This window comes from Daldinia loculata (genome assembly GCF_022478755.1).
Source record: "Daldinia loculata strain CBS 113971 unplaced genomic scaffold F4817scaffold_71, whole genome shotgun sequence".
Classification (NCBI taxonomy): domain Eukaryota; kingdom Fungi; phylum Ascomycota; class Sordariomycetes; order Xylariales; family Hypoxylaceae; genus Daldinia; species Daldinia loculata.
Window position 1 is genome coordinate 25608 of NW_026054925.1, and position 19859 is coordinate 45466.

Here is a 19859-nt window from a genome sequence, read left to right on the forward strand (position 1 = left end):
ATCAAGACACTTATAAAAAGTGGACATGCTCGAGGGTTTTTTTCATATTTGAAATACAGTCTACTTACAAGTAATCAACATGAGAACATTACAAAAGGTGCTTAAAATTACAAAAGGTGCTTAAACGATACATTGGTTTACATATGGTCTACTACACCCAACACCTTTTTGTCTTTGCTACTAATTCTATATACTGCAGAGGTAATATTCAGCTCTTCTAGTTTCACGGCACCGCGTCTCTTAGCTATGCCTCTAACGAAATTCAATCCTCCATATACCTATCATTCCTACGTAATATATTCATCATCGTACCATACCTTGACTCGAGCTGCCTACCTATCCTCTGTGAATCTAATAGTCCAGATATTCCTGGCATCTAAGTAATTCTATGTTTCAGCCTAAACAGACATCTTCATCGGGATCGTCTTGTGAGGTTCGTAATTTAGAACGGAGATGTCCTCTACTTTCCACCCATCGATTGAGCCACCACTATCGCGCTTGATTTGTATCTCTGGGAACGGACGCGGCTCGCGCTCTAGCTGTACTTTCAAGGCGTCAACGTGGTCGATGTACACGTGTGCGTCGCCCATTACGTGTGTTAGACTACCAGGGACTAGATCGCAGACATGTGCCAGCATGTGCGTCAGCAGCGCGTAGCTCGCAATGTTGAAAGGGACACCGAGTCCCATGTCGCAGGATCGCTGGTATAATTGGCAGTGAAGATGACCTTTCGGCTTCTCCTCCCCGTTGCTCTCCCCGTCCCTATTCTGTCTCGGAAACGAGACATAGAACTGCGCGAACATGTGACACGGAGGCAACACCATTTTCTTCAGGTCGGCCGGGTTCCAGGCGGAGAGAATCATGCGGCGGTCGTATGGATTATTGCGCAATTTGTGGATGACATCGGCTAGTTGGTCGACACCTTGGCCGGTGTAATCTGTGCGCGCATCGACGTACTCAGCGCCGAAGTGGCGCCATTGGAAACCGTAGACGGGGCCTAGATCACCAACTTCACGATCCTTGAGTCCCAGGTTGTCGAGGAATTCGCGCGACCCGTTGCCATCCCATATCTTGACGTCTTGCGCGCTGAGCGATGTCGATGATGTATTTCCCTCGATAAACCATAAGAGTTCGGCGATTACAGCACGCAGGAACACGCGCTTCGTCGTTAATAGTGGTAGAATCGGCTTGCCGTTATCGTTGAGACTGAACTTGAGCGGTCGGGGGGCGAATATGGAGTATGTGCCGGTACCGGTTCTACAAGGGGAGTTGAGTTTTAGAAACTTGCTCCTAGATCGCGAGTCCTTTTGCTATACTGGGTAGTAGACAGGGAGGATAAAGCTGTAGCTTACCGGTCTGGTCGACGCTCTCCGTGATCTAAGATCTCCTGAACGAGATCGAGGTATTGGTACTCCTCGTGCCGTGGTGAAGATGCCATCCTGACGAATGATATTATGTTTGTAGCCTCTCCAAAATCAGATTAGACTAATTGGCAAGCGAATGAGTCGAAGAGAGGGGGTTTGCGGATTAGTGACGAATAACGTAAAATGAAAAGAATATTTATTAGTGACGCGACGGGGAACGCGTCGTGTTTAATAGGCTGATAGGGTGCTTAATAGTTAGAAGCTGTCTATCGATAAGCATATCCTAGCGCGGGGTCACAGTGGGATGTTCAAGAGGTACATAGGTACATAGGTACATATTCAGGGGCTATCAGGGGTTGCACATGTACCGTTATACACATCTTGACCACCATCCGGACCCTACATATCTGCTAGAACTATGATTATGATTATGGCTATTTTCTATTTTCCCATTATCACGTATCTTAAGCGTCCGCCAATGTTTTCTTACCCCTAAAGAAACTGCTAAGCTTTCCCATCATCTGTCCCAATCCCCCGTTTTCGCTCCCCTCGACCAAGCCACCACGGATCCAACCAGGTAACTTAGTCTTAATACGATCGGCTGAAAACCGCCGGTCAACTAGCACAATGGCAGCGTAGTCGTTTCGGTGACGAATAGCGCGTCCGATGCTTTGATTTACTGCACGCATACATGCGTTCTCGTAGAAATCGCGAGCCGCCTGCTTCGCTGCTACAAGAGCCTCGCCTTTAGACATGGACGGACTAGTAGCCTTTATGCGCTCAAATGTGGTCGACTCGATGTACTCGATCCGGGCTTTCCAGTCCGGTGAATGGATATTCGGATATGGCAACCCGACCACCACCACGCAACGGCCTAGTCGGTCAGAAAAGTTGATACCTTCGCTCATCTTTCCACCAACCACACTTAACAATAAGGCTCCGTTTCTATTAAGTGAAGGGCCGGGTTTACTATCGCCTAGGATCGCCTCGCTGTACTGCGCTAGCACCTCGTCGCTTGATCCTCCCTTGGTCTCGCGGAATACGGCCTTCTTAGCTTGCAGTTTCTCCCATAGCGGTTTAGGCTGGCCGGCACTGGCTTCGCTCCATACGGATACTACTTCGTCAAGATATCCGTAGCTAGGGAAGAAAATAACAACACCATCCGGAACAGCCGTACAGATGTTGAGGATCGCGATTCCTAGCTCGTAGATCATCGACTTGTCACTACGCTTCTGAAAACTGAACTCGAACTCCACGTTCTTAGTATCAGTCTTTGGTCTCGGAGATGACAATGTCCAAACGCAAAGATTTGATGATGGAATCACGTGGCCGCAGCTGAGAGTCGTGATTTTATTTTGTGCCAAGTCCGGGAAAAGATGTGCCGTGTAATCCTCGAATGGTGACATGGTGCCGCCGGCAAGAATGACTGCTCGTGCACTTGATGCTATGGAAGAGAATGCGTGTGTGGGTGAAAGAAGGAGGTAAGAGAGCTTGATATCATCCTGGGAAACTTTGTGGTAGAAAATACGACCTTCGGAGCTCAAGTTGTTCAAGGAGACAAGAAATGAGAGGAGGGCATGAAGAACAGGCGTTGGCCGTATCGTAGATGAAACATCTCCCGCGCCCTGAGACTCGGCTTGCGCAACATATCCCTCGATTTTATATGCGAGTTTTGAGTCTTGTATGTATTGAATGAGTTTATACATATTGATCTGATCGATGCCCTTGGACCTCAGAAGGACGTTAGGGTCGACTATTCCTTGGTCGCTCTAGGATCATACATGTTAGTATTGTAATCCAACTCGATAATAATGAGAAATTTATGCCTCACCTTCAGTTCCGATGCGCTTTCTAGCCATACCCTTAGGCCATCCACAACCTTAGCGACTTGCGCAACCATGACTCGGTTTTCGCCCTTGAGCTTCTTTCCAAACTTCTTAACATACACACCAAGCATCTGCCTGGCTCGCTTTAGTTCGTTCAGACTGATCTCTGAGGCGTACACGTTAGCTACCGCATCCATGATATTATGGGCTTCGTCAACGATAACCACGTTGCCCTCCAGTTTGATACCGAGGGCATCCCTAGCGGTCTTTTGCAAAAGCAAAGGGTAGGGTAGCGTAATGATCTCTGCGCTAGGCACTGCTGTTCGTGAGGCGTAATACGGACACACGTGTAACTTCTTTCCAAGCTCGAAGAGATCCTCAATATCCGGGACAGTAGCAAGGGCGCCGTCTCGAAACTGATGTGTTAAACTTAGGTTGTCCGCATTCGGTACGAATTGGCACCTGTCCTTTGACTTCGGCTGCTGAAGCTCAGTACAGCGATCGTTGATCGCGGGAAGAGAGCCGAGACGAGAGACCGACGGATTGATGCAGAGTCGTTGACGGGAAGATAGTGGGAGGTGTTTAATGCCCTCCGATTCGATGCTTGAGTTATCACCAAGAAGAGAATCTGGTAACGATGCTGGAAATTTTGGTCGGCGTAGTTCCGAGATGAATTGTGTCAACTGCGAATGCGTTCTCGACGTATAATAGATCTACGATGAATTAGCGTAAGCCACCAGAAGTACTCGCGAGTTAACGCGCCTTAATCTCGTTTTCACCCATCTCTTCGCTTTCTTCTTGGGTTTGAAGGCTTCCTAGGCCTAGCTTGTTCATGAGGTCCCGCGTCTCTTTGCTGAATCCTGATGGGTTATCGTTGTCCTGGGATGCATCTTCGTCCTGGCCTTCATCTAACAGCCACTCATCGTCATCATCGTCGTTACCTGTCTTCTTACCCTTTCTAGCGTTACCGTCTTCTAGCCTCCTTCGCTTGGATCCCCTCTCTTCTATCATCTTTTCCTTGGCTCGTATTTTTCTTAACCGCGCCTCTCTTTCTTCCCATTTCTTAAGTATCTCGTCTCTCTTCCGCTTTAGCATTTGATCGACAATCCAGTCCGGCTCGTCCTTAAACTCCTGGGCAGCCTCAGTAACCGAAGTCTCAAACTTCGATCTCTTGTGGTTACGTAACCATGTGACAGCAGCGCATATGAGCGAGAGAGATTTCCCCTGAAGATGTTAGCGTAGAGAAGACTTAGACCTAAACATCAACGTACGGTGCCAGTTGGGCTCTCGAGAATACCAATTTGCCCTTCTCCTTGCTGTAAGATCTCATATGCAGTGTTCATGAATTGTTCTTGTACGTCATATGGCGTATATGGGTGATGGAAGTCGATTCCCTCGACTCCTTCTATTATCTCTTCCATATTGGAGGTTGACTGGTTGACTAGGTAGTTGACCCTGAATAGCACGAATTATTTCGTGCAGCTCTTCTGGTCAGAGCAAGTTCTCAACATGTAGTGTTCAATTATTTAAGTGCAGTGGGGTTTAGGCTTATGATGGTTAAGAACGTTAATTATGTCTCCGACGGCAAAACCAGCGAGAGCGTACTCATACACCCTTTGCACAAAAACTACACCTGCTTCGAGCCTCGAATACTCCGGGTACATCTATGCTAAAAGCCATCTACAAGTTCACCAGGGGTTATGCGCTCTTCAGGATAGTCCCTGGATATAATATGTGACTGCATACCCCAAGTAGGTACCTTAGGTATCTTCTTTACAATTCCAATGGAAATGAATAAGGGATACGTGCCGTCTTTGGTAGTCGGGGAGTTATCTGGTGAGTTGTAATTGTGAAATGTAATTGGCCTGAGACGAAACAAGTGCATGTACTGGGGTACATGAACGTTTACCTTATTTTTATATGTGTGGCTTATGGTGGTGTCGAGAGGTGAAAGTGGGGGTAAGCAGTGGCTAGTAACAATTCTTAGGTTTATGTGGCTTGGACTCCACAGCCGCCAAACCCTACCCAAAAAATTAAACGAAGAGAATTTCACAAACTCAATACAACATTCAAAACCCGCCCTAATCTTCGCAACCCACCTCGAGTAGGCAATTTCAACACATCACAACCAAGCCACTCATCCGACAAAATGCCTACCAGACTGTCGAAGACCAGGAAGCAGTACGTTATTACCGAATTCAATTCTTTATTTGTTGTTGCAATTATCGTCGCGCCGGCTCGCCTTTATCATGCCATGATTTTTGGATATTTCAATCGAGTAGTAGCGAAGAGGAGGGACAACAGGAGAGCACAACCAAAAGCAATGCGAATATAGAATCTAAGAAGATTGCACGATACTACTACGATAAATCCGTCAAGACGACAATTAAAGGCATATATGGCATCCGGCGCGACGAATTGAGCAGCAATTGATTTTATTTTTTATTTTTTATTCGTGTGCTAACTATTTGATAGCCGTGGCCACGTCTCGGCCGGTCACGGTCGTGTTGGTAAGCACCGCAAGCATCCCGGTGGTCGTGGTATGGCCGGTGGTCAGCACCACCACCGAACGAACATCGACAAATACCATCCTGGTTACTTCGGTAAGGTCGGTATGCGATACTTCCACAAGCAACAGAACCACTTCTGGAAGCCTATCATCAACCTCGACAAGGTACGTTGATTCTATATGTTGCTCTCTCTAGATACAATGAAATACCGAATACCGTGGGATGTCACTTCCTGTTCGAGACAAGGGCTTCGGAGCTGTTATAGTTCATATTTGGATATATTTACTGACGTGGTGTTTTGTAGCTGTGGTCGCTCATCCCCACTGAGACCCGCGAGGCTTATCTGTCCGGCGAGAAGAAGGACACCGTCCCCGTCATCGACCTCCTTCCCCTAGGCTACTCCAAGGTCCTCGGCAAGGGCCGAATTCCCGAAGTCCCTCTAGTTGTCCGAGCAAGATGGGTCAGCAAGTTGGCGGAGAAGAAGATCACGGAGGCTGGTGGTGTTGTTGAGCTGGTCGCGTAAGGATGCGTAGGCGGGATGGTTTCTATTTGCGGAACAAGGGAACGGATACCTGACGTTTGGGACGGTTGTAACTCACGGACCTGCACATATAGCAGGTAGTCTTCGGTTTTCTCGAGCATCGCATGGCATGATCGGATTCTACGAAAGGGAGTTCAGCTGAATACAAAAAATGCATTTTACCCAATTCAGAAGGCGACCTAGCGCCTAATTACGATTTTCAGGAGCTGGACAGAGAGGCTTGCCGAAGGTGCCTCGGTCCTGTAGAGTACTAGGCTAGGTATCCAAGGCCGTATGTACTCTTCCCTTTAGTGGATAATTGCTGCAGATAGCAGTTCTGACCGTAGTGAACGAGTACGGACTGCCTCTGATACTTAATGTTCCGAATGTGAGATGACTTTGAACACCGTCCAAATGCCCGGAGGTCGTAATCTAACAATGAATTTCACCATTTGCCACTCATATACTAAGCCAGTAAGGCCTACTATTTCCCTATAGACACTATAAACCCTAAGTTCTTAAATTAAGCGGCTTATGTAAAGGGTCAATTGGAGACTTCGTAAGACCCTGTTATAATCTTAAAATACATATGTAGTCGGTCATGTAAGGAGGACTAGGTACAGAATATTATGAGACAATAGGTACCGTATCTATTAAACTTGTGGATACTTAAAACGGACGAATCATGAAGGATACAGAAAGACTAATCTGGCTGTCTTAGTATGTAACAACTGCGGTTTGATATAACACTGGACTTAAATCTACATTTTCGGGTTAAATATACTACTTTCGTCATTTTTTAGATCTGGCATGTGATTATGGTCTTGTGTGCCTTATATTAGTTGTGTTTGGATCAAGTGACTCGATACGACCGGATAAGCCGTACGAGTAGACATGGCACTAGCAGCTCCGTGTTTCCCGCTTTGATTGTAATTGTAATTGGGTAGGGACTAATTAGGTACCTGCCTCCTACCTAGGTAGGATGTAAGGTCATTATTGTTGAGTTTTACCTTGCATGTGCTGAGAATTCAGTACATTATGTACCTACATGTATCCACATATAGGCGGTTCAACACGTCATTTCGGCGCTAAAGCTATCGATAATACACCTTGACTAGCCTATCGCTAGGCTATCGCTATTAATACAGGCAGTACCTACAGAGAGGTACCTACATGCTGCAACTTGCTTCCTGCAATGTGATCCTACAGTATGTGCGGTCTTATTCCAGGCTACACTCACATTCAAAAAGATCCGTCCACATGCAACACGCTCTCAAGTCACCTACTCATCCAATCAACTGATCCCTTCCCGATTCCAATCTAGTCATCCTTCCCCCCGGTCTGAGCAGTCGTATTTGACTGTTATGGTCTAGTACCTAGCTAATAATACTATTATCATTATCTGCCTCACATTGCCTGCTTGTCTGCCTGCCCATCACTTCGCTTTTGCCCAAGTTTTACCATCGCCTATCTCTCCGATGATGCAAAACCATCACTGAATCTGCCGCCTAAGTTAAAGGGCTGACTCCTGATTCGATACTTCAGAGTCTGGCGCAACTTGGGTCCCTTTGTCTTAAACCTTCGCAGGTCGCGGAACCGTGGCAACGTTGGCTTGGATAGCCGTGTCCACCTCCCATTCGCCTCTCGTTTGTGTAGCCTGCACCTGTACGACAGACTTGCCGAAACTAATTCAAGAACTTAAGCTCCGAGAACGGTGTAGAGGAGCTAGTAGCCGTTAATATAACATATAACCTTAGTTTATTTCCAGTTATGGCACCCTTATCGGAAGAGAGTACTACGCATCATCGCGTCGGCAAAAAGCTTCATAAGAAGCAAAAAGATGATCACCAGCCGACCATGGAGCTTCCCGAACGCTTGAAAGATCGCGGCGACGATGTTGATGAGGATGTTCTCTTGCCTAACCAAGGCGCCCATATGTTCATGAACATGAATCAATCGATATTCGGATTGATTGCCGCCGCCGGCTCGAACGTAGATTTTAACGACCGGTTCGAAGGCCAATCGAGCGACGAAGATGAAGATATTGATCGGACCGAAAGACGGAGGAAGGGTAAGGGGCGGGAACAAATTGCGCAGACTACAGTGTTGAAGAAGCCTCCTTCGGGGAGAGAGAAGGGCGACAAGCAGCGTAGGAGATTATCGGGACACCTCTTACGCTCGTTGCCCCAGCTTCCGCGCCTTGCGACGCGATCTAAATTTAAGCAATCTAAAACGTCCGGTCTCCAGCCCTCAGACTCGAGCGCCGAAGGCGAAGGTGATGGTTTGGGATCCCCAACTATAGACTCGCGCTCGCCTACGCTTGATGTTGCTAAAACCGACCGCGAAGAAAGACTTGCCCCAGTCATGAGCAGGATGCTAGAGGCGAGAGAGGAAATGTCGTCGAGGCCGAGCTTCGACATTGAGAGACTATCGGGGGATCATCGTAGGGACGACGGAGAAGAAGTCGGGCCCAGCCTGCTTGCTCGGCAATTGAAACGTATATTCGAGTTTGAAGAGCCCGAAGAAGTCATCGAAGGTATTACTCCGGCCCCTATTCAGACTTGAATTATGAACGTGGCTAATTGCGCCCTCTACCAGAATACCCTTGTTGGTTACTCCAAAGTGTCCTTCTACAGGGCTATATGTACATCACTGCAAAACACATTTGCTTTTATGCTTACTTGCCGAAGAAAGCTGTATGGATCTCAATCTTAGATATATTTTTGCTGCTAACAGCTTAAGCAGCACGAGGTTGCCAAATCTGGATACCTATCTAAGAGCGGCAAAAGGAACCCCAAATACAGCCGTTACTGGTTTCGTTTAAAGGGGGATGTGCTGGCCTACTATCGCGATCCGTCCAATCTCTATTTTCCCCATGGTCAGATTGATCTAAGCTACGCCATCTCAGCAAGCATCGATGAGAAAGAAAAAGACGGCTTGTCCTTCTCCGTGGTGACACATCACCGAACATATCACCTTAGAGCCGATAGCGCTCCGAGTGCCAAAGAATGGGTCAAGAGCTTGCAACGAGTCATTTTTCGATCCCATAATGATGGCGACAGCGTCAAGATTTCCTTGCCGATCGATAATGTTATAGATGTTGAAGACAGCCAGATGATCGAATTTGCTGACACGTGCAAAATTCGTGTCATCGATAATGATGAGACGTATGCCATTGACGAAGTAAGGAAGAATCTATTCGTAAAGAAATATGTTATACTAACCTCGATAGTATTTCTTCTCATTTTTCAGTTTTAGCAAAGAGGCTATCAACGTCCTCAAAATCCTGGTTGATGATGCATCGAAGCAAACAAAGTCGAGTTCGTCTCAGCAACAGAGCCAAGGAGGAGTTTCTCGACACAGTTCCGCAAGCCCAAAACGGAAACACGGCCCTGCTACGCTGGAACTCAAATCCCAAAAGATCCGCGAAAATGTCAGAGCGACATTGGTTCCCATGTCGCCACACAGTCCGCGAGAACTGAGCCCTGGAGCTAGTGGCGATGTGACCCGTAGCAGCTTTGACGCATTCCGTCAGTTCGGACGGCGAAGCCTTGATCTTGATACTCTAGCGCGGGATGCGTCACCCCGTCGAAGCTTTAGCGCTACCAGCAGATCACTGAGCAAACATCGTATGCACGATAACACGGTGCCGCAGGACAAATTAGAGTCCTCCGAGTCATATGTACAGTCTCTAGAGGATCCGAGCACCTCCGCTATGGCGTCTTCATCGAATGAGGACCCTTCCGGCAGTCAAATCCTCCGAGGCAGCGAAGTCTTTCATAGGCCTACTCTCCGGCGCTCTATATCAGCCTCGCGAGCTTCGAGGCGCGACAGGTCAACTGGCACGAGTCGTTTACGTGACAATTCAGACGAATCAATTGTTCATGATAAGCATCGCGCCATTACTACAGGACATTTGAACGACCTTAGAGTCAATGAGAAATTTGATGAAACGTCGACGGCTACGCCGGGACTGAACAAGATTGCAAAGATGGGAGCTTATCCGCTGCAACGAGCAGGTTTATTTGCCAACTACTTAAATCAAACCAGCCGCCATATGAGTAATCTATTAGCTACCGAGTCGATGGGTTACGTGGAAAAAGTATCAGGCATGTGGAAAGGTGGCCGCAAACATTATCATGAGGCCCCTGCCCTCAAACCTGATGGCGAATTAGACGACGACGACGGCGTCGATACGGATCGATTCCGCGCGCATTTTGCCCTCCCGGAAACCGAGAAACTTCAGGCAACCTACTACGGCTATATTGTCCGAGTGTTGCCGCTCTATGGCAAGGTATACATAAGTGAACGGTATTTCTGCTTCCGTAGCCTGCTGCTCGGAACCCGGACCAAGTTAATCCTGCCCCTAAAGGACATCGAGACCGCCGAGAAAGAGAAGGGGTTTCGCTTTGGGTATTCTGGCCTGGTAATTGTTATCCGCGGTCACGAAGAAATATTCTTTGAATTCAACAAAGCAGAAATACGGGATGACTGTGCAGTTACTCTGCTACGAAGTCTCGAGACCACTCGTTATCTCCGAGAAATTGGCATGTTAGATCAGGAAGAACACGAAGATGTAGATGAAGCGATGGCGGAACGCGACGCGCTTCATAAAGCACGACTTCAAGGAAATACAGAGCACGAACTAAAGCTACCCCACGAAACATCTTGTCTCAGCGATTCATCGCCAACAATTCTCTTCGACGATCCTAAGGCATCGTTCCTAAATTTCAAGCCCTCCGAGCCCATGAAGATCACCTGTCTGACAATCGGATCAAGAGGAGACGTTCAGCCCTATATTGCACTCTGCAAAGGGTTAATGGCTGAGGGTCATAAGCCTCGAATAGCAACACATGCTGAATTTAAAACCTGGATCGAGGGGCACGGCATCGAGTTCGCACCGGTGGAGGGTGACCCCAGCGAACTCATGCGTATTTGTATCCAAAACGGCACATTTACGTGGGCTTTCTTGAGAGAGGCCAACTCAAAATTCCGAGGCTGGCTGGACGAGCTCCTCGCATCCGCTTATACGGCATGCCAAGGTTCAGACTTGCTTATTGAGAGTCCCAGCGCTATGGCCGGGATTCACATCGCGGAGGCCCTGGCTATCCCGTACTTCCGAGCCTTCACGATGCCCTGGACCCGAACGCGCGCTTACCCTCACGCTTTCGTCATGCCTGAGCATAAGATGGGCGGTGCTTACAACTACGTCACATATGTTATGTTTGACAACGTATTCTGGAAAGCGACAGCACACCAAATCAACCGTTGGCGGAATAATATTCTCGGCCTACCTAATACCAACTTAGAAAAACTACAGCCGAATAAGGTACCTTTCCTTTATAACTTCTCCCCAGCCGTCGTCGCACCTCCGCTTGACTACAGCGACTGGATCCGTGTGACAGGATATTGGTTCTTAGACGAAGGGACCGAGTGGACTCCACCCGATGATCTTAGGAACTTCATCCAACAAGCACGTAAAGATGACAAAAAACTGGTTTATGTTGGGTTCGGTTCGATAATTGTACCCGACCCGGCGAAAATGACACAAGAAGTCATCGACGCGGTATTGAAAGCTGACGTGCGATGCGTTCTGTCCAAGGGGTGGTCAGACCGCCTCGGTAGTAAGGACGCCGCGGTGCCCGAACAAACCCTCCCACCCGAGATATTCCAGATTAAAAGTGCACCTCACGACTGGTTGTTTGCGCAAATGGACGCGGCTGCTCATCACGGTGGTTCGGGGACCACAGGCGCTAGCCTACGTGCTGGTATTCCCACCATTATCCGTCCGTTCTTCGGCGATCAATTCTTCTTTGGTAGTCGAGTTGAGGACCTAGGCGTTGGTATCTGCTTGAAAAAATGGGGCGCCAACAGTTTTGCAAGGGCGCTGTGGGAGACTACGCATAGCGAAAGGATGATCGTCAAGGCTAGAGTATTAGGAGAGACCATCCGCAAGGTGAGCTTAACCAAAACGTATTTCGATTGTAGGTGTCTAATCATACTTCTTATAGGAAAATGGTGTCGATACGGCGATTCAATGTATCTACCGCGATCTTGAGTATGCCAAGAGCCTGATCAAATCCAAAACTGGGAAGAATGCAGCTACGGCCAGCAGCCCTGATGGTACCATAGCCGACGACTCGGAGGAAGAGAGTTGGACATTTGTTGGGGGTGACGACATAGATCCGGAGCTCGTTGTTAAGAAAAGCGCGCTCTCCCAGATGGAGGCCAGTATGAGCGGAGCGACTGGGTCCACGGCGTTGGGCTCGAGGTTGCTCGGTGGTAGAGTTGGGACGAGTCCTGGTACGATCAGGTCGGCGTCGACTACGACGGGTTCTTAGGGAGACTCCTGCACGGTCGGCTAGTACCGTAGCCTCTGGGTCGGAACTAAGCCTTTGCTCCAAGGGGTCTTCGACAATATCTGCATTTTAATACGCAGGGTAAACAGGACAAATACCGCATCGGAATATTGGATTCCGCCTAAAACTTGATAGGATTCACGGACTTTACATTATGCATGGGGCTGTGCGCGCATAGATTGGTCTTTTTGTATTGCCAGCGCGGGCGTTCGGGGCTGGCTTTGTCTTTCTCCTTCTCTCTATCTCATAATAACTTTGCCTAAATATTTTGCAAGGACGTATAAGGGTTAAGGGGTAATTAGCAACGGCTACACATTGGGCTTATGGGTTATAGGAAACGGGCAAGCGAACAAGCAAGACGATAGAGACAGACCTAAAATCTTTGTGATACTATTATCAGTAGTTGATATCAATAGGTAATTATTGCGACGGGATTATGGATGGTATTTTAATTTGGATATTGCTTCCGCTTGAGACTTTACGCGACTTGGGAACATATACTGTTTTGTGATGCGGACTTTAAAATCCATGAGCTTTGGATCGGGTGAAGCCTTTGGATGTGCGTAAATGCGTTCAAATAAATGTTAGTTCTTTAGCTTTTAATAGACAATACCTATTTTATATGTGCACCATACCTTTACATTATGTTTATAGAAAACAGATCTTTTTTATACGTATGCTTTTTCACTGGATATTATTTGTTGCTAAGAGATATGGTATTAAAAAAACCACCATTTACTTGCTTAGATTTTACTTGTTCCAAAATCATCATTTATTTTTTTGATGTCTTTTCTAATGTGTATTGTAGATATGTCAGAACGATGAAGATGGGTACACCTGAATAGGTAGCACTAGCCACATGCAAAGCTTGAGCCACGTCATTTAAGTATCCAATCAAGGTGGCCATATCGTATAGCTTTTCCCCGCAAACGGACAAGGGGCTGCGAGGGGTGCAGCTCAGGCCAGGCTCTTGCCAGCAGGTACAAAAAGGCCCCTCATCCCCAAGTGAGATTTTTAAGGGGACACCATCTCGCTTGTGAATTTTAGGAGAAAGAGGCGTTTTGTTCCGTGGCTTGTGTCCAGACGAACATTTCTTTATTTTAACCTAAGTATTCTCATCACTTTTACTTTCATCTTTGACTTTTAGCATCTCGCAATTCCTTTCAAATTTTATCCCGTCTATCTAGGGGTAACTACTTAGGTACCTACCTACATAACCGCACGTCAACCCGAATAAATAATTACGGATTCAAGGACTACTTATACATACAAATTAGCGGTTACTTTTACCTATTTACGCCACCACCAACCACTGCACACTACCACGGAAGTTCACGCGTAACGCATTACCTCAGGCGGCTGGTCAGGGTTACTTGGCGGTATATTTGACCCTGCTATTGACCAAGCTATAACGTATTGACCAATTAGAGCAGCTCCCATCGCCTAATCCTCCGCCACGCAACATTGAATAAAGATCGAGTGTCAGTTTACTCAGTTTACTCGTGTAACCAATAAGTGTTAAGGTATTGAGGTACGTGTGGATATTTCTCTTTAGTTTCTTTTTTTTCCTTTTTAGCTGAGGCTTCAAGCACCCGACTCTTCACGTCATATGATTGTAAGTATTTTTGTACTCGTGTACAAAACAATGCCATCATCACCCTATTTTCTACTGCTGCATGCAAGTGCCGGCTTATCTACCTACTTCTAGGTAACTTAAGCTGTTTATCTCATCCCATTATTCCGTCGCATCAACCACAGGACCAAGCTGTCGTATCATTTATAAGTATTGCGTGAACGCCGCTCTACTTTTACTGGACATATGCTTGGCAGTACTTATCTGAAGCTCGGAGTTCCACAAGTTGTATACGTACATACGTACATTACATGCATCTTACTTAAACCCATGAACCCATAGCCTTCTATTCATTCTCACCTTGGCTCCAATTCGTCTTACCGAAGAAGCTTGGAAGCTATTTCCCCAATTGACAGCGTTACACAAGACCGGGATATCCCGTACACGTTGATTGGTTCTTTTTACATGCATCACCATTCTAGTCCATTATTAAATCAAACTCACTAACCTCCTTTGGCTTTTTCAGACCAAAAACCCAGAAGCTATTGCAACGCGCACAAGCAATAAGCTCATACCTTCTCCTTAAGACTTTCACCACCACATTCGGAACATTCACAACATACAACATCACATCCTCATATTCTTCTTCACGAATCTTTCAAGGCAGCCATCGTAACTACTACGCGACATAGTGTCACTACGGATTTACAATCACTAGAGAGTACTCGTACCGGATCTTACCTCCTCACGTCAAACGAATCATACGCCGAAAGTCCTACTTGTATTCTTCCTCTATCGCGATAACATCTAACCTGCATATAAGGTGTGCTGTCGCCTGTCAAGAGACCTGTTCCAATCCCTACTGCAATGGGCAAAACTGGTGCTCTTCAGCTCAACCTAGCCCACTTTTACAACTTCCGCCATCGATAGAGTGGCACACAGAGGTCAGTCTCCTAACTTTCTTAATCGTCAACCTAACCTTTATGTCCCTATCGCGTACAATAGTACAATGGTCTTTCTTTGTCTCGTCTGCAGTTTGCATACTCCTTCGGTTGCGAAGTCTCGTCTTTTCCTCGGCTCTCCCTGTCAACTTGCCTCAAATACCTCATGTTGAACAAGGGAGTCTGATTTACTCATCAATGCACACCAGCTCTAACAACTTACGACCCTAATGCATACCAACAAATGCTAACATTACGTCCTTTGTCAGAACCCTGGTCCTTTAAGTACGTGACCCTCTCTAGACCCTCCAACACCGCCAGTCATGGCAAAGACGCTCCGACTCGGAGCTCGGCTCCGCTACCCCATTACCATATCCAAATTCCTCAAAAACCACGGCGACGATGTCTCTAAGCAAGAGCCCATCCTTCGATATACCTTTAAGTATACGCGCAGCGTTGGTGACCCGAGTAAAAACGAAGAGCATGAGATAGAAGAAACAGGTGTCGCAGATTGGGACAGCCCTGCTGAGGGCAAGGTTAAGCAATGGCGGGTTAAGATAGGAGAAGTGATTAAGAAAGATCAGGATCTTGTCACCATCGAGGAGTCCTGCGGTCACGAAGTACAATACGCTGGTCTCTGCGCCATATGCGGTAAAGATATGAAGGAGGCTACCTACGCCAGCGAGTCGCTCGATACCGAACGCGCCACAGTCGCCATGGTACACGATAATATCGCCCTTACCGTCAGCGCGGACCAAGCCGCACGCGCCGAAATGCAATTGCAACGCCGATTGCTCCAAGACCGCAAGCTCAGTCTTGTTGTCGACCTGGACCAGACAATTATCCACGCTTGCATCGACCCGACCGTAGGTGAATGGCAACGCGATCCATCAAATCCCAACTATGAAGCTGTCAAAGACGTGCGCAGCTTTCAGCTCGACGACGGCCCTCGTGGTGCGGCCAGTGGTTGTTGGTATTATATTAAGATGCGCCCAGGCCTAGCCGAATTTCTCGAAAGGATATCCCAGCTATTCGAGCTACATGTTTATACAATGGGCACGCGCGCATATGCTCTCAACATCGCCAAGATTGTTGATCCGACGCAAAAACTCTTCGGTAACCGGATCATTAGCCGAGACGAGAACGACAGTATAACAGCCAAGAGTTTACAACGATTGTTTCCCGTTAGTACCAACATGGTCGTGGTCATCGACGACCGAGCCGACGTCTGGCCACGGAATAGGTCGAATTTAATCAAAGTCACTCCATATGATTTCTTCACGGGCATTGGAGATATCAACTCCAGCTTCTTACCTAAACGCGAAGATATAATAGCCGCACCACCACCCCCCGAGACGAAGCCGGTCAATGGCAACGCCGCGCGACCAAACGTCAATGGCAGCGACACAACAAATCCCATACCAGATCACGAAAAAGCATTAGCTAATGGCAACGATGAGAATGCGATTCTACAATTACGAGCAGAAGAGCAAGAGCGTACCCTTGAGAAACAGCTCAAGGATCGTCCCTTACTTCATCTGCAAGAAGAGTTGGATAAAGTGGATGAGGAGACCGAGAAGGTAGAGAACGGTGACAGTCCAGAACCCTCTACAAATGGAGAATCGGAAAGTCCATCACACCAACGACATAAACTTTTACGCGATGACGACAGAGAACTTAAATTTCTCGAACAGCATCTAGCCAAACTTCATCATTCGTTTTACGAACAATACGACGCTCGATGTGCGAATCGCCGGCCTGGTGACATCGTACCGGATGTGATTCCAGATGTAGGATCAACCTTGAACTTCCTCAAGTCGCAAATTCTTAAAGGCACGAAACTTGTGCTTTCTGGACTGGTCCCGCTAGATGTCGACGTACGTAGAAGTGAGATTGGAATGCAAGCCGAAAGTTTTGGCGCCGAGATCCGGACACGCGTGAGCGACGAAGTTACCCATCTAATTATTAACATCACACGCCCGCGGACTCAAAAGGTCCGCCAGGCGGCACGCATCCCTACGATCAAAATAGTCAACCAAAATTGGCTCGCGGAGTCTATCGCACAGTGGGCGAGGCTTGATGAGACGCCGTATCTCATACAAGTACACCCTGCCGATCGAAACGCCGAAACACCGTTAGAGGAAGGCTCGGCTTCGCCTCCCCGGCCGAAGATTACCATTGTCACCTCGGGTCGTCAATTATTCGAGGAGCAAATGAACGACGCTGCCGAGGATGGCGACGCGGATGGCTCAGATGATGACGATGAGGAGGAGGAGGAAGAAGAAGAAGAGGAAGACGATGATGACGAAAACGACGACGAAGAGTTCCACGACAGATACAATGTAATGCCGCCCGATATCGGAGACGGCCAGCATAGTCCTATTGACGATCTCGATGGGATGGAGTGGGGCGATGTCGATAAGGAGCTCGAGGAGTTCATGGGATCGGATATGGACGACTCGGATTTTGAGAGCACGCAGGGGACCGACCGCGGCACGGATACGGAATCGGAGGAGCCTAAGAGTAAAAAGCGTAAGCTAGGCGATGAGGATGATGAAGATGATGGCAGCGAAGAGGCTGGAGGAAGTGTGTTAGCCAAGAAACAACGCATCGCGAAAGCGAGGACTACGGGTCTTCGGAACGTCAGAAACGCTACAGACGAGGAAGACGAAGAGGATAGTGGGTTGCCTACGCCGATGGGTACGGGCGACGAAGAAGATGCGGCGCGCGAAGCAAATGCTAAGGGTAATGGAGAAATTGGCGGCGAAGACAACGAAGACAACGAAGACGACGACGACTTTGCCGACCTGGAAGCCGAGCTGGAAGCTGAATTACAAGCAGCAGGCGAAGGTGGTTGACTTATCAACCTTATTTATAAAACCCGGATGCGGACTGGGGCTAGTAGAGGCAAGAGGAAGCGTTTGTTTTGATAGGTTTGTCCGTCTGTATCATGAGTGGACGAATGCATGACTCTGGCGGCGCATAAAAACAGGCACATCATCATCATAATCATTTTCTTCATCATCATCATGCTGTAAGGGTTTTTTGTTCATCGGGCTCGGACATGATATGCTTGGCTCAATTTTAATGGGTGTTTATGCCTGATCGAAAGTGTCCAAGGGGAGTTATTCTAAGAGGAGTTATTTGTCGTAGGCGGCAGACACATAGGAGTCTGGGAGTGCAGGCGGGCATTAGGTGTGATACCTACCGGAATTAAGGGGGGTTGGCTCTGCTTAAAGGTTTTGCATAGCGATTTATTTAGTTGAGCTGCTTGACGATAAGTTAGTAAAAGAACCTTTTCTCCATTTGTATGTAGCACCAACTATATTAGTTGAGTAGTTGTTGACTGAGCATAGTCGAGGCAATTCGTAATCTTGCTATCGACTTACAAGGTTAGGTACCTAACCTAAGGTACATATATGCTTCTTAATACACGTGATATTATTATGTAAGACAGTAAGATAGGTAAAGAGTGTCCCCACCTTTCTCAAAGCTCCGGTCCAATGAAAAGTCTCAAGATTCGAACCCGTCGGCCGTCATCAATCGGGAGCTTTGGTCAATTGGTCCATTGGATTTCCTAACGACGACAATAAAATATCGACCACGAAATACCCATTGCCATTGCCATAATGCCTCAGGATCTGCCCCCCATCGGGGGCTACGGCCCTGTACAGTACAAGGTTAGTTTGTTTAGTTTGTTTAGTTTAGTTTGTTACTTATCTACCTCAGCTATTTGCGCCTGAGGGTTATCAATAGGACGAGAAGTGGTGATGAATTCAATTCAAGGCTAACATGTGTTTGTCTCTCACCACAGCGTAACCTCCCCGGCCCAGGCTTCCGCCCAACCGCGCTACTCCTCGCTATGGGCGCCGTCATGACTTTCGGTTTCTACAAGTTGGGACAGGGTATTCGAGAGCAGAAGTGCGTATCCCGCTCGCTAGCCTCATCATTCCGAATGGCATAAGATAGGTTTAATGCTAACCGTCTGTTTTTCTTTGCTCGTAGTGAGCTTGCCCGAGAAAAGATGTGGTCGCGTATCCACTTGATTCCTCTACTACAAGCCGAGGAAGACCGCGATCTCGTCCGCAGACATCTGGCCGATCAGGCACGCGAGAAGGAGCTGCTAGGCGATAACATGCAAGTCTACAACTCTGGAAAGTATGTTATCCTCCCATGTTATCCTCCTCCTACCCGAGCAATTGTTAGAAGGCCGGGAGAAAGAATTAATGCTGACATATATACGCTCGTAGATACGTGAGGCCAACGTTTGCCGTTACGCCGTCGAACGTGACGAAATAAAGAAGAATAGTGGTAGTGGTAGTAGCACATGCACTCTACATAGATTACGACGCAATACAATACGCAGCTGGCTACGAGCGGAAGAGCTCCCCGGAGTTAGCAACGGTGCGAGACGTGTATATAAAGAAATAAACAAGCTGTTAAGGTCGTCCGGTTGAGTCTGTAGCTCATAGTATTATTACCTTAGGTAGTTTGAAGTGCTACTGATAATACAATGAAAGCGATATACTCGGGAATCTGAACTTGGATTTCTGCGCTGAGTGTCTTAGGTATATAGGAACGAGTAAGATCAATGGTAGAACTAGCATCAAAGCAACTCGCGGGTGTGAGATTTTAGGAGTAACAGATAATCGACTATCAAATTTTTGCACTTTTATATAGGAAGCATCGACTAGCCTTAGAAAGATATCCAGGGCATCTACAATAAACTAATAGTGTCACGACCAAGTTATCAAAGATAGGATACG

At 47.4% G+C, this 19859-nt stretch overlaps 6 protein-coding genes across 6 annotated transcripts; 4 read left to right on the forward strand and 2 right to left on the reverse strand.

Annotated features, from left to right (window-relative positions):
* F4817DRAFT_266719 (thymidylate synthase) lies at window positions 1-1585 on the reverse strand. The gene is made up of 2 exons (XM_049299367.1): window positions 1353-1585; window positions 1-1257 (listed from the first exon to the last, which is right to left on the reverse strand). The coding sequence occupies exons 1-2, from the start codon at window positions 1436-1438 to the stop codon at window positions 399-401; spliced, it is 945 nt and encodes a 314-aa protein (XP_049154912.1). The 5' UTR covers window positions 1439-1585; the 3' UTR covers window positions 1-398.
* A 70-nt stretch (window positions 1586-1655) lies between these two features.
* On the reverse strand, window positions 1656-5046 carry F4817DRAFT_266741 (DNA repair helicase). Its single transcript, XM_049299369.1, has 4 exons — window positions 4462-5046; window positions 3953-4414; window positions 3196-3903; window positions 1656-3133 (listed from the first exon to the last, which is right to left on the reverse strand). The coding sequence occupies exons 1-4, from the start codon at window positions 4609-4611 to the stop codon at window positions 1829-1831; spliced, it is 2625 nt and encodes an 874-aa protein (XP_049154913.1). The 5' UTR covers window positions 4612-5046; the 3' UTR covers window positions 1656-1828.
* Window positions 5047-5253: 207 nt separating this feature from the next.
* F4817DRAFT_350682 (ribosomal protein L18e/L15P) lies at window positions 5254-6658 on the forward strand. The gene is made up of 3 exons (XM_049304962.1): window positions 5254-5371; window positions 5666-5864; window positions 6005-6658. The coding sequence occupies exons 1-3, from the start codon at window positions 5340-5342 to the stop codon at window positions 6221-6223; spliced, it is 450 nt and encodes a 149-aa protein (XP_049154914.1). The 5' UTR covers window positions 5254-5339; the 3' UTR covers window positions 6224-6658.
* Window positions 6659-7792: 1134 nt separating this feature from the next.
* F4817DRAFT_266779 (glycosyltransferase family 1 protein) lies at window positions 7793-13206 on the forward strand. Its single transcript, XM_049299371.1, has 5 exons — window positions 7793-8756; window positions 8819-8916; window positions 8966-9403; window positions 9453-12176; window positions 12232-13206. Exons 1-5 carry the CDS (start codon window positions 7991-7993, stop codon window positions 12559-12561), a joined length of 4356 nt encoding a protein of 1451 aa, XP_049154915.1. The 5' UTR covers window positions 7793-7990; the 3' UTR covers window positions 12562-13206.
* A 1531-nt stretch (window positions 13207-14737) lies between these two features.
* F4817DRAFT_266839 (uncharacterized protein) lies at window positions 14738-17958 on the forward strand. The gene is made up of 2 exons (XM_049299372.1): window positions 14738-15096; window positions 15303-17958. Exon 2 carries the CDS (start codon window positions 15417-15419, stop codon window positions 17949-17951), a length of 2535 nt encoding a protein of 844 aa, XP_049154916.1. The 5' UTR covers window positions 14738-15096; window positions 15303-15416; the 3' UTR covers window positions 17952-17958.
* A 680-nt stretch (window positions 17959-18638) lies between these two features.
* Window positions 18639-19833, forward strand: F4817DRAFT_350690 (GRIM-19). The gene is made up of 4 exons (XM_049304963.1): window positions 18639-18773; window positions 18908-19014; window positions 19099-19251; window positions 19344-19833. Exons 1-4 carry the CDS (start codon window positions 18723-18725, stop codon window positions 19390-19392), a joined length of 360 nt encoding a protein of 119 aa, XP_049154917.1. The 5' UTR covers window positions 18639-18722; the 3' UTR covers window positions 19393-19833.
* Window positions 19834-19859: the final 26 nt, after the last annotated feature.

What these genes read in the sequence shown, in the direction of transcription:
- F4817DRAFT_266741 (XM_049299369.1), bottom strand. Translation starts at nt 4,611, where the DNA reads ATGGAAGAGATAATAGAAGGAGTCGAGGGAATCGACTTCCATCACCCA. An exon ending in TGGGTGAAAACGAGATTAAG is followed by an intron (nt 3,904 to 3,952) that starts GCGCGTTAACTC and finishes AATTCATCGTAG; the next exon opens with ATCTATTATACGTCGAGAAC. An exon ending in AAAGCGCATCGGAACTGAAG is followed by an intron (nt 3,134 to 3,195) that starts GTGAGGCATAAA and finishes GTATGATCCTAG; the next exon opens with AGCGACCAAGGAATAGTCGA.
- F4817DRAFT_266719 (XM_049299367.1), bottom strand. Translation starts at nt 1,438, where the DNA reads ATGGCATCTTCACCACGGCACGAGGAGTACCAATACCTCGATCTCGTT. An exon ending in GGAGAGCGTCGACCAGACCG is followed by an intron (nt 1,258 to 1,352) that starts GTAAGCTACAGC and finishes CTCCCCTTGTAG; the next exon opens with AACCGGTACCGGCACATACT.
- F4817DRAFT_266839 (XM_049299372.1), top strand. Translation starts at nt 15,417, where the DNA reads ATGGCAAAGACGCTCCGACTCGGAGCTCGGCTCCGCTACCCCATTACC.
- F4817DRAFT_266779 (XM_049299371.1), top strand. Translation starts at nt 7,991, where the DNA reads ATGGCACCCTTATCGGAAGAGAGTACTACGCATCATCGCGTCGGCAAA. An exon ending in GCCCGAAGAAGTCATCGAAG is followed by an intron (nt 8,757 to 8,818) that starts GTATTACTCCGG and finishes GCCCTCTACCAG; the next exon opens with AATACCCTTGTTGGTTACTC. An exon ending in CTTACTTGCCGAAGAAAGCT is followed by an intron (nt 8,917 to 8,965) that starts GTATGGATCTCA and finishes CAGCTTAAGCAG; the next exon opens with CACGAGGTTGCCAAATCTGG.
- F4817DRAFT_350690 (XM_049304963.1), top strand. Translation starts at nt 18,723, where the DNA reads ATGCCTCAGGATCTGCCCCCCATCGGGGGCTACGGCCCTGTACAGTAC. An exon ending in ACGGCCCTGTACAGTACAAG is followed by an intron (nt 18,774 to 18,907) that starts GTTAGTTTGTTT and finishes CTCTCACCACAG; the next exon opens with CGTAACCTCCCCGGCCCAGG. An exon ending in CAGGGTATTCGAGAGCAGAA is followed by an intron (nt 19,015 to 19,098) that starts GTGCGTATCCCG and finishes CTTTGCTCGTAG; the next exon opens with TGAGCTTGCCCGAGAAAAGA.
- F4817DRAFT_350682 (XM_049304962.1), top strand. Translation starts at nt 5,340, where the DNA reads ATGCCTACCAGACTGTCGAAGACCAGGAAGCA. An exon ending in CTGTCGAAGACCAGGAAGCA is followed by an intron (nt 5,372 to 5,665) that starts GTACGTTATTAC and finishes ACTATTTGATAG; the next exon opens with CCGTGGCCACGTCTCGGCCG. An exon ending in CTATCATCAACCTCGACAAG is followed by an intron (nt 5,865 to 6,004) that starts GTACGTTGATTC and finishes GGTGTTTTGTAG; the next exon opens with CTGTGGTCGCTCATCCCCAC.